Source organism: Loxodonta africana, chromosome 3, assembly GCF_030014295.1.
Source record: "Loxodonta africana isolate mLoxAfr1 chromosome 3, mLoxAfr1.hap2, whole genome shotgun sequence".
Lineage (NCBI taxonomy): Eukaryota > Metazoa > Chordata > Mammalia > Proboscidea > Elephantidae > Loxodonta > Loxodonta africana.
The window spans coordinates 7,394,841-7,407,512 of record NC_087344.1 but is presented as its reverse complement, the minus strand read 5'-3'; the positions used below and the strand labels follow the sequence as shown (position 1 = coordinate 7,407,512).

General features: G+C 48.8%; 1 protein-coding gene across 3 annotated transcripts in view; it reads right to left on the bottom strand.

Annotated features, from left to right (window-relative positions):
- The window catches only part of UHRF1 (ubiquitin like with PHD and ring finger domains 1), a 46,830-nt gene that overhangs the window by 20,579 nt on the left and 13,579 nt on the right, over positions 1-12,672 (bottom strand). For all 3 annotated transcript variants that reach the window (XM_064280335.1, XM_064280336.1, XM_023540703.2), the window contains one exon: positions 11,011-11,226. In XM_064280335.1, coding sequence (XP_064136405.1) covers positions 11,011-11,226 — 216 coding nt within the window. The remainder of the gene's footprint in view (positions 1-11,010; positions 11,227-12,672) is intronic.

The following is a 12,672-nucleotide window of genomic DNA, read 5'->3' as shown; positions in this document are numbered from 1 at the left end:
AAATACGGTACGTATGATAGACTACCCTCTCCATGAGCTTTGTAAATCATATGTGATGACTAAAAGTGATGACTGAATCTGCTACCCAGGACAGTGATAAGCGAGGAAAGTGGAAGAGCCTAAAAGGAAGAAAAATTTCTGCACTTCACTCAAAGCGGAAGCACTCTGATACCAAACCATACCAAACCCGTTGCTGTCGAGTCAATTCAGACTCATAGCAACCCTAGCGGACACAGCAGAACTGCCCCATGGGGTTTCCAAGTAGCAGCTGGTGGATTCAGACTGCCAACCTTTTGGTTAGCTGCCGTAACTCTTAACCACCGCGCGCCACCAGGGCTCCATATATATGTAAACCCATTGCCCTAGAGTCAATTCCAACTCATAGCGACCCTATAGGACAGATCAGAACTGCCTCACAAGGTTTCCAAGGAGAGCCTGGTGGATTCGAACTGCTGACCTTTTGGGTAGCAGCCAAGCACTTAACCACTGCGCCTGACATAAATGTATAATATTCAGGGAAACCACTAAGAAATCTACAAAGCAATACACTCAAAAATTATATGTCAATACAGAACCCTAGAAGATAATCGTGTATCCCACAGGAAGGCAAGAAAGAGAAGAGGCAGAAACAGAACATAATCAGACTTAAATCTGAACACATCAATAATACCTTAAATGTAAACGGCCTAAGCACTTCAAGTAAAAGGCAAAGACTGGAATAGATTAAAAAAAAAAAAAAATGTACAGCCCAACTACAGGAAACTCGATTCACTTCAAAAATCAATAAGTTGGATGTAAAAGAACTGAAACGATATACTACACAAATATTCATTAAAAAAAGAAAACAGGAGTGATACATATATGTGTGCCCATATACATACTGTATACACATGTATATATATGTACACACACACACACACACACACACACACACAGAACCCTGATGGCACAGTGGTTCAGCCACTCCAGGAGAAAAGGCTGTGCCTTGGAAACCCTGTGGGCCAGTTCTACTCTGTAGGTAAGAGCTGGAAGTCACTCGACGGCAGCGGGTTTTGGTACGTGCGTGTGTGTGTATACACAGGTATATATACACACACGCATAGATATACAAAGGACTCCCCAGGTGGTACGAACGGTTAATGTGTTCGGCTCCTAACCAAGAGATTAGTGGTTTGAGTACACCCAGAAGGGCCCCAGGAGAAAGGCCTGGAGATCTCTTTATAAAAACAAACAACCCAATTAAAAAATGGACAAAAGACCTGAACAGACACCTCACCCAAGAAGATATACAGATGGCAAAGAAACAAATGAAGAGATGCTCAACGTCACAAGTCACTAGGAATCACAAACAATGACACACCACTTCACACCTATGATGATGGCTAAATCCAGAACACTGACAGCAAATGCTGGGGAGGATGCAGAGAACCTGGACCTCCATCCACTGGCGGCCGGAATGTACAATGGTGCAGCCGCTGCGGGAAGCACTTTGGCAGTTTCTGGTAAAACTACCTCGGCGCTTACCTACAACCCAGCAATCGCCCTCCTGGGCATTTACCCCTGAGAAATGAAGACTTACGTTCACACAAAACCCTGAACATAAATGATTATAGCAGCTTTATTTATAACGGCCAAGAGCGGGAGCCAACGCAGATGTCCTTCAGTGGGTGAAAGGTTAATAAACTACAGTCCATCCATACCATGGAATGTTCTGTTGTTAGCCGCCACTGAGTAGCCCCCGACTCCTGGCAACCCTACGTACAAAAGGGATAGACAGTTGTAACCCATAGGGTTTTTCATGGCTGATTTTCAGACGTAGATTTCCAGGCCTTTCTTCCTCATCTCTCTTAGTCTGGAAGTTCCACTGAAACCTGTTCAGCATCTTGGCAACACATTCACTGACACAGAAGGCGAGAATTCTACCCCGAACCACCACTGTCCTCTACCACCATATACTTACCAGCAATAAAAAGGAACTATTGAAAAATTTTATTGATACATGGAACAACTTAGATGAATCTCCGGAGAATTATGCTGAGTAAAAAAAAAGCCAATCCAAAGATTACACTCTATCTGAATCTCATTTAAATAACGTTCTTGAGACTACAAAATTATACAGGAAGAGAACAGACTAGTGGTTTGCCTGGGGTCAGGGTCTGGGGTGGGGGAGCGGAGGTAGGCATGGGGGAACAGGACAGACCCCTCTGGAAATGGAAAGGTTCTGCACTTTTTACTGTATCTGTGTCAATTTTCTGGTTGTGATACTGACTATAGTTTTATAAGATGTTGCCACCGGGGGCAACTGGATAAAGGGTACAGGAGATTTCTCTGTATTATTTCTTAAAACTGCAAGTGAATCTATAATCATCTCCAAATAAAGTTTAATTAAAGCTAACAACCACCACCCATCTGTCGGTGTGTCGTCTGGTGGCTTGTATTGCTGTGCTGCTGGAAGCTGTGCCACTGATATTTTAAATATGAGCAAGGTCACTTATGGTGGACAGATATCAGCAGAGCTTCGAGACTAAGACTAGGAAGAAAGGCCTGGGGATCTACTTTCAAAAATTAGCCAATGAAAACCCTATGGAACACAACAGAATATTGTCCTAGAGTGCTGGAAGATGAGCACCCTAGGTTAGAAGGCACTCAAAATACAGAGTGGCTGCAACCACGGACTCAAGCAGACCAACGATCGTGAAGATGGCACAGGACCAGGCAATGTTTCGTTCTGTCGTACATGCTGTCACCACAAGTCAGAGCTGACTCAACAACAACAAAGTGAAAGAACGAGTGAGTCTAACATAGTACCCTGTGGGTTCTTACAAACCAGTGAGTCTGAACGACTACCCCAACGGTGCGCAGCTGAGAACAGAGCCCGGCCACCTCTTCCAGCGTGTCTCTCAGAGAAAGCATCTTGCCTGCATTTTGCAGGCCTGTCTGCTGCCCCGGAAGAGAGCAATCTACTTCTGGAAACCCAGCCACAGAAAACCTTATGGAGCGCAGTTCTGCTCTGACACACCTGAGTGGCGGAGTCGGGGTTGCCAGTTGGTTACAGAAGAGGCAGCTGAGCTTCCGGTAGGGCAGGGCCCGGCGCCCGCATCAGATTTTCAAATGTTTAAAATAATTGCATCAATCACCCATCTCTAAAACTCCAGTTCCAGAGAACAGTTCTAATTGTCTGCTTCTCTCAGAAAACTGAAGGCTGACAGTCCCCGGAACAGCAGCTGCTCTCAGTGGGACATGCACTGTCCCCACCAGCTCTGCCCAGCCTCCTTGAGCGTCTACACTTGGCACCCTGATCCTGGCCAGCCCTGGCTGTGCAATCGGGGAACCTGAGCCTAGAGAGCTGGAGTGACTCAAAGCCACTCAGTAGTGTCACCAAGTGCAAACTGAGTGTTATGGGTAGAACTGTGTCCCCAAAAAATGAATGCTGAAGCTCTCACCCCTGTAGCTGTCAATGTGACGTAGTTTGGAAACAGGGTCTTTACAGATGTTATCACGTAATAGGATGTCATAGTGGAGTAGGGTGGGTCCGAATCCCAGATGACTGGGTGGTGGTGGTGTTGGGTGCTGTGCAGTCGATTCCAGCTCATAGTGACCCCACGTGACAGAGCAGAACTGCCCCATAGGGTTTTCTAGGACATAATCTTTCTCCCTTGGAGTGACTGGTTCAAGCCACCACTGTTTGGTTAGCAGCCGAATGCTTAACTGTTGAGTCACCAGGACTCCCCTCTCCTGGGTAAGATGGGCCCTGATTCAATATGACTGGTGCCCTTATGAAAAAGAAGAGATACAGAGACAGACACAGGGAAGGTGGCCATGTGAAGTTGGAGGCAGACTGGAGTGATGCGGCCACAAGCCAAAGAACGCCTGGGGACACCAGAAGCTGGAAGAGACAAGGAGGGACCCTCTCCTAGAGCCTTCAGAGGGAGCCTAGCTCTGCTGACACCTTGATTCTAGACCTCTGGCCTCCAGGGCTGTGAGAAAATAAACGTCTGTTCTTCTGAGCCAGCTGGATTTTGTCTCAGCAGCCCTGAGGAACTAATACACTGAGCCTTTGCCTTCTAACTCCCACACAGGCCCTCCCCCGCACTCGGCCTTAAGAGCACAGGTGCCCCCCCAAAACTGCGGCCCTGACGTAGTCTTTAAAGTGGCAACCAAAACTATCCCCTGAATTCTTCTTAAAACCAAACAACAGTTTAGCTTAACTAGTACAGAATGTCTGCCTTGAGCACTGCGTTCGTTAAAAGAACTATCTAAAGAGATCAAACTGACAACAGCAACTCGAAAGTTTAGACGGGAAGCGTAGGGGGCGGTGAGTTTATGTTAATGGAGGGGGAACAACTTGGAAAAGGAGGGTGAGAATGGCTGCACAATTTGAGGGATGTAATCAGTTGTTGGACTGGTGGATGTTTTCCTCTGTATATTCTCAACAACTTCAAAAAATATAATAAATTATTTATGAAAAAAAATACCGACGCCAATGCCTTCAAGGGCCTGGGCTTCTGCGAAGCGGCCCATTTTGCCCTTGCACGTGCTCAGGCGAAGCAGGCGGGTCGGAGACACGGTGTTCAGAGACATTCGGCGTAAATCACTCTTTCGGAAGCAGCTGAGCCTTTCCTTGGCCATCACAATCAAAATCCTGTGGACACACGGCGAGGGTGACCCCACAGGACAAGGAAGAGGAAGGGCCCTCCTCACTTCTATCTCCAGGTTGGTTTTCGGGCCAAACAGCTGGAAGCAAGATCCCAAGTGAGGTTTGGGATTTTTTATTCTGTGTGGTTTTTTTTAAAACAGCTTTGTTGTTGTTGCTAGCTGCTATCAAGCTGGCCCTGACTCATGGTGATCCCGCACACAATGGAAAGAAACACTGCCCCGTCCTGCGCCATCGCCACTATCAGCTGCAGGTCAGACTCTTGAGACCCGTGGGGTTTTCGTGGGCTGCTCTTCTTTGTTGTCGTTATTTTTTTTCTTATTGTACTTTAGATGAAGGTTTATAGAGCAAATTAGTTTCTCATTAAACAATACACACATTGTTTTGTGACACTGGCTGCCAACCCCATGACATGTCAACACTCTCCCTTTTTCGACCTTGGGTTCCTATTACCAGCTTTCCTGTCCCCTCCTGCCTTCTTGTCTTTGCCATTGGGCTGGTGTGCCCATTTAGTCTCGTTTTGTTTTATGGGCCTGTCCAATCTTTGGCTGAAGGGTGAAACTCAGGAGTGACTGCAATACTAAGTTAAAAGCATGTTAGGGGTCCATACTCTCAGGGTTTTCATGGGCTGATTTTCTGATGTAGATTGCCAGGCCTTTCCTCCTAGTCTAGAGACTGCTGAAACCTGTTCAGCATCATAGCAACATGCGAGCTTCCAATGACAGGCAGGCGGTAGCTGTACATGAGGTGCCTCGGCCGGGAGTCCAGTTAGGGTCTCAGGTCTCCCACACGAGAGGTGAAAATTCTAGCACTGAACCGGCACTGCCTCTTCGTTAAGGGAGAGGGGAAGGTTAATAAAAAGGTTGTCACAAATCAGTTCACACTGTTGCCAGTTCTCTTAGTGACATCCCCTACAGAGCTGATATCTTACAGTAGTGCCCTGGCTTAGAAAATACTTTTATATGTTTATATATCTCTGCTCTCCCACGTGTCTTGAATCTTTTCAGCGCTGAACAATACAGCTAACAGAAGCTGACCAGTCACTATCTATGTATTCAGAATATTCAGAACAGGAGTCTGGCAAACTATGGCCAGTAGGCCAAATGCGGCCCACCACTTGTTTTTGTAAATAAAGTTTTATTGGCATACGCCATTCCCGTTTGTTTACATGCTGTCTCTGGCTGCTTTCACCCTGCAACTAGAGTTGAGTGGTCATGCTAGAGACCACCTGGCTGGCAAAGTGGAAAAGATTTACTATCTGACCTTTTAGAGGAAAAGTCTGCCACCCCGATTTAGATGACCTCTGCAGTTGTACACAGCTCCCTAGGTGGCACAATTTGGCACTCAGCTGCTGACCAAAAGGTTGGCAGTTCAAATCTACCCAGGGGTATATCGGAAGAAAGGCCTAGTGATCTACTTCCAAAAAATCAGCCACTGAAAACCCTATGGAGCGCAGTTCTACTCTTACACACATGGAGTCACTGTGAGTCAGGATCAGCTTAGTAATCGGTGGGTTAGTTGGTTACACAAGGACCAATGACACACAAAGCAAGCAGAGTACGTCATTAGGCGGTAGGTCCCTAGCAGCCGGGGGGTCCTGATTTCAGGGTCTGCCTCTCTCCGTTCTGATCACTCAGAAGGAGACAGCCCCGCAGATTCCCCAGTGCTGGGGCTCCGGGTGGTAAGCCTCTCAAGGAGAGGTCCTGGACTCTGAGGGTCCTAATTGAGCTGCCGGCATCAGGAGAGGCCTTGGCTGCCTTGGAAGGCATCAGGGACATCACCGCAGCGTGGCCCAAGCTCAAGACCTAGCACCTCCCAGCCACAGCAGCCTTCTCCCTGGCCTCCCTGCTGCCCGTTCCCTGCTAGCAGCCACAGCAATGAGTTTTAATCACAGCTCCGAGCCTGATACTCCCAGTAGCTGGCTGCCCATAACAGAACAAAGACCAATCCCTTACCATGTCCTGTCCACGGTGGTGCTAATGGTGAACGTACCCAGCTGCTAACCAGAGGTTAGAGGTTCAAGTCCACCCAGGGGCACCTCAGAAGAAACGCTTGACAATCTACTTCTGAAAACTCATGCCACTGGAAACCCTGTGGAGCACAGTTCTACCCTGACACGCATGGGGTCACCCAAGGTCAGAGTCAACTCAACAGCAACTGGTAGCAGTTTGCAATCAGCTGCTAGCCCAGAGGTTAGTGGTTCAAACCTACCCAGCAGCACAGCAAAAGATAAGCCCAGAAATCTGCTTCCATTCAGATGACCGCAAAGAAAACCCTATGGAGCACAGTTCTACCCTGTAACACACGGGGTCGCCAAGAATCGGGAGCCAACTTGACAGCAGTTAACAACAAATTAAGCCCTGACTGTCCGGATGCCTGGCAGCTTCCACGGCCTTGCCTCCTTGCTTCCTCCAGGCACAGCCCTGCCCCAGGCCCTTTGCACTGGCTGTGCTCTGTGCTTGGGACGCTGTTCCCAGACATTCGCGCGGCTTACTCTCTCACCTCCTCCTGGTCTCTGTTCTGGTGCTGAGGCTGTCCCTCAGCTTTTCCCACCCAGGCGTCCCAGCACCCTCCCCTGCTCCCTGCGTTTTTTCTTCCTCGCAGCACTCACTACAACCAGGCACTGTGGTGTGTTTGTGTGCTACCAAGTGGCCTGGCCACCCCACGAGCCAAGGATTTGGTTTTTCCACAGCTGCAACCCCCCTGGTTCTCAGCCAGGGGTAACTGTGCACCCCCAAAACGCTTGGCGATGGGTGGGGATGTTTTTGGTTGACATGACTGGGGAGGGGGGAAGGATCCAGTCCCCGTGTCAGCAGTGAGTGCTGAGGGGGAGGAATCCTGATCACAGCAAACGGGACAGGGAGAGATACTGCCACCTAGAGGTATTCAGCAATGTCTGGGGACATTTTTGTTACAACTGGGTAGTGTTATTGGCATGGAGTGGGTGGAGGCCAGGAATGCTGCTCCACACCCTACAGTGCACAGGTCGCCCCCAGCACAGAAAAGGATCCGGCCCCCGTGTCAGCAGTCCTGAGGTTGAGCAAAATGACTCTGCTATAGCCTCGTGCCTAGAACAGGCCTGGGCTCACAGCAGACACTCAACGAGGAGCTCCGGTGCTGCAATGGTTAAGCACTAGACTGCTAACCAAAAGGTGGTAGTTCAAACTCCCCCAGTGGCTTTGCAGAAGAAAGGCTTGGCAATCTGCTCTCATAAAGGTGACAGCCTAGAAGACCCTGTGGGGCAGTTCTCCCCATCACGTGGAGTTATTATGAGTTGGAATCCACTCAACAGCAACTAACAACAACAGAAAGCGCTGGATAAATATGTACGGGGATGCCTCTGCCTTCGGGGCTTTGAAGACAACAGAGACCCCTTGGCCCTCATCCCGCGGGGTGAACTCCCTGCCTAGAAGTACACCCTCCACCGACGATTCCTGCGCCCGTCCCTTCCAGGAGCCCAGGCCGACAGAGAAAGGCAAGGGGCCACAGGGCAGCTTGTGCCTGCTCCTGGGACAGGAGGCAGGAAGGTGCAGAGAGGGACGAAGCCTGAGCCGAGCTCTTCCAGAAGGGCAGTGTGGGAGTACAGGGAGCAAGCACAGGATGAGGGGCACATGAGGTGGATGGCGAAGCTGGCCAGGGAGGCCAGGCCAGCTCTTCCCCGCCGGGGCCCCATCCTGTGAGGCCCAGATTTTAATGGCCAAGGGGTAGAAGATAAGTTTAATGAGCGAAATGACAAAAGCGTGTGTGGACTTTTCCCAGAGCATTGCTCAGGATAGGAAACATATATGTCAGGGAAAAGGGGCAGTCAATGTACCCCTCAGAAAGAATAGAACAACGAAATACTACTCTGCAATAAAAATATAAAGGGAACCGCACCAGTCCACCCAATGGCAGACAGGCAGACAGGCTTCAAACACAGTACACTTCCTGGAAAAGTTCAACACAGAGTTACTATGTGACCCAGCAATTCCGCTCCTAGGTACATACCCAAAAGAACTCAAACAGATCCTGTAAACCAGTGTTCATGGCAGCACAATTCACAATCACCACAAGGTGGAAACTACCCAAGCTGAATGGGCAAGCAAAATGTGGTGCCATCCATACAATGGAACCTTACGCAGCCATGAAGGGAAAGGAAGTCCTGATACATGGCTCGACATGGACGGACCCTGAAAACATCATGCCCGGTGAAATAAGCCAGACACAAAAGGGTAAGTGCTGTACAAGCCCACTTCTATCTGGAATAGGCAAATCCAGAGACCAAAGTTCATTAGTGGTTACCAGTGACAGGGGAGGGAAAAACGAACTCATTGCTTGGGGGCACTGGGCTTCTGTGAAGGGTGATGGAAACATTTGGAAACAGATAATGGTGATGGTTGTACAACATAATGAAAATAATCAATGTCATGAAATTGTACACAAAATATGTTGAAATGGCAAATGTTTACATATATATGTGTGTGTACATACATACTCATAACCATAAAAAAGTAGTTAAAACGGCAAATGTTTTATTATACATAGTTTACCACAATTTAGAAAAAATAAAAACATATATTTTTTCTTAATTGTGGTAAACTACGAATACATATACATGCCAAGTGAAAGAAGCCAGGCTCAAAAGACCACAGAGCATATAATTCCAAGTATGTGAAATTTCTAGAAAAGGCAAACCTACAGAGAGAAAAAGCAGAGTAGGGTTGCGGGGGCGGGGGGGGTAGAAATGGGAAGGAAGAGGAAATGCAGATGGCTGCAGGGAACTTCCGGTGGGGATGGAAGTGCTTTAAATCTGCACCATGATGGTGGTTGTACAACTGTATACATTCACTTCTTGTTCCTGGGTGCTGTCGAGTTGATTTCGACTCATAGTGATCTCAAATGACAGAGCAGAGCTGCCCCAAACGGTTTCCTAGGCTGTAATCTTTATGGGAGCAGATCACCAGGTTAGCAGCCGAGTGCTTAATCGTTGTACCACCAGGGGTCCTTATAGACATTGACTACAACTCATGCAACAGTGCCCTGAGAATCCGTAGATTGTCATATGTAAACTATATCTCAATAATGCCACTTTGGAAACTATATGTATATGTACTGACGTGCAAAAAAAAAAAGGAAAGGATGCTTGGGAAAGCAGGAAATGAAGGATTATGAAAGCATTTTAGATATGGAAATGGATCAACCATGGAGATATACCATTAATTACAAAATAATGGTATATCTGGTATATATACCATTATTGGTAAACTTTCTGGAAAGGGCCAGAAAGTAAACATTTTCAGCTTCATGAGCAACAGAGTCTCTGTTGTTGACTACTCGACTTTGCTGCTATAGCATCAAACAGCCACACACAATATATAAACAGATGTGCACGGCTATGTGCCAATAAAACTTTATTTACAAAAACAGGCAGGGGGCCAGATCTGACCCCACAGACTGCAGTTTACTGACCCGATAGAGAGTGTACCCTGATTTGTGTTGTCTGTGCACGTATACGCGTATATGTGTACATGTATACATACACATACATACACATACTAGCTTACACAGAATATTCCTGGAAGGAAGAAACTGGTAACAGTGATGCCTTCAGAAATCGGAACTGGGTGGCCAGGAGACAAGGAAGTAGGGATAATATTCACTCTGCAATCACTGGTACTTTTGGAATTTTGAATCATCTGAACGTATCACCTATTCGCCAGAATTAAAACAACAAACAAAAGAAGCTTGAACACCCCACCTGCCAGGGCGCCGTTCCTGGGCAGGGGCGTGAGGTGCTCAGATGCATCTTAGTAAGGTGATCACCACCCTGAGCTAATCTTTGAACCTTAAACCCAAACTATCTCCTGAACTCTTCTTAAAACCAGACAAACAACACTTTGGCTTAACTACTAACGAACGTCTGCCTTGAGCACCGTGCTCTTTTTGGACTAGCTATATGGGATCAGAGTGACAAGGGCAACTGGAAAGGTTAGACAGGAAGTTTAGGGGGCAGTGAGTTTATGTTAATTGGAGGGAACAATTTGGAAAAGGTGAGAATGGTTGCACAACTCGAAGAATGTGACCAACGTCACTGAATCGTAACACAGAGACTGTTGAATTGGTATGTGTTCTGCTGTATATATTCTCAACGACAAAAAAGAAATTAAAAAAAAAGAAAGTGAGCAGCGAGCAGGGAGGAAAGTGGGGTGCTAGAGGGGAGGCAGGAGGCTGGGGTGGAGGCTGTGGCAACGGGCCAACCCCTGAGGGCCTCGCACAGTCTCAGAGCTGGCCTGAGGCCCCGGGAGGGGATGGGGATAGGAAGGAGAGTGGCCCAGTGGCGTCTACTCTTTGGCTACGCCCAGTGGCGCATCGCTCACCCGAGCATGACGTTGGCATACAGCTCCCGCACAGTCCTGGTCTCGCGCTTCCGCAGGATCTCAGCGTCGTACCAGAAGCCGCGCTCCTTGGGGTTGTCGGGGTTGTAGTTGAGCATGACCACCTGGCCCACCTCCAGCTCCTGCCACGGGAGGATGGTGCGGGCTCGTGCGCGGACGTCGCGGGAGCTCATCTGGACCACGCCATTCTCTGGGTAGCTGAGGAAGAGCCCGGGATGTTCATCACCAGCAGAGCCCATGGCAGTGGGCAACAGGCCACGGGGAAAGAGGCCACGCACAGCACGGGGCAGCATGATCCTCCTCGTAGCGGTACCCAGTCCCTTCCCTGACCATCTCACGTGCTGCTGCGGTGTCCAAAATAGCGGTGCGAACGTTTAACGCACTCAGCTGTTGTTAAAAAACTGGCGACTGAAGTCCACCCAGAGGCGCCTCAGAAGACAGGCCTTCAGAAAACTCAGTCACAGGCCTACTGTGACACACACGGGGTTGCCATGAGCCAGATTCGACTCCACAGCAACGGTTTGACTCCTTGGGTGGTGTAAGTGGTTAATGTGCTCAGCTGCTAATCGAAAGGTTATGGTTCAAATCTACCCGGAGGTGCCTCGAAAGAAAGGCCTGGCAATCTACTTCCAAAAGGTCACAGCCACTGAAAGCCCTAAGGAACACAGTTCTACTCTGACACACGTGGGGTCACCGTGAGTCAGAATCAACTCAACAGCAACCGATTTTTTGAGAGAGAGAGATACGCAGGGAGGAAGGTCGATAACCCCTTAGAGCTAAGTCTCACTTCGCCAGGCACTGTTCTAAGCAGTAAGGACCCAGCAGGGAAGCAGATTAAGACCCTGGGCCCCCAAGACATAAGCTCTACACATGGGCCCCCCCGGACATAAGCTCTACACAGACAGGCATGTTTGCCCTGTGTTCCCCAATGTGTGTGCCATGGGCCTACCACACAATTAAAAAAAAAAACCCATTGCCGTCAAGTCAGTTCTGACTCGTAGAGACCCCATGTGTTACAGAGTAGAACTGTGCTCTGTAGGGTTTTCTTCACAGAAGCAGACGGCCAGGCCTTTCTTCCACAGCACCATTAAAACAAAAAACAAACTCACTGCCGTCGGGTAGATTCTAACTCATACTGACCCTCTAGGACAGAGCAGAACTGCCCCGCAGGGTTCCAGTGAGCGGCTGGTCCATAGCTCTTAGCCACTACGCCACCAGGGCTCCTAAAGCACTGTGAGTGGCTTCAGACTGCCAACAGGCACAAACCCCACGTGCCGGCCAGGGACCTTGGCACACAGTAGGCGCTCAGCAAATACTCTCACAGTGAATGGACCTTCACATTCCAGTAGGTGAGAGACAACAAAGCTAAAGTGACTTCACGTGGTAATAAGTGGTACGAATAAGACAAGACATGAAAATCGGGGGTGGGGGGAACACAATTCCGGCTGGGTGATGAAGACCGAGTTCCCTGGGACCGACAAGGGGCCAGCATGGCTTGGGGCCAGCATGCTGCTCCTCTGGGGGGGTGGTCTCATGGGTTGTTTGGAGACACGAGGGGCAGGGTACCCATACGCTCATCACCCCCCAGACGGTACTAATCTCCAGGCCTGGAGACGCTGAGCGAAGGACACTTTCTGAAGATGA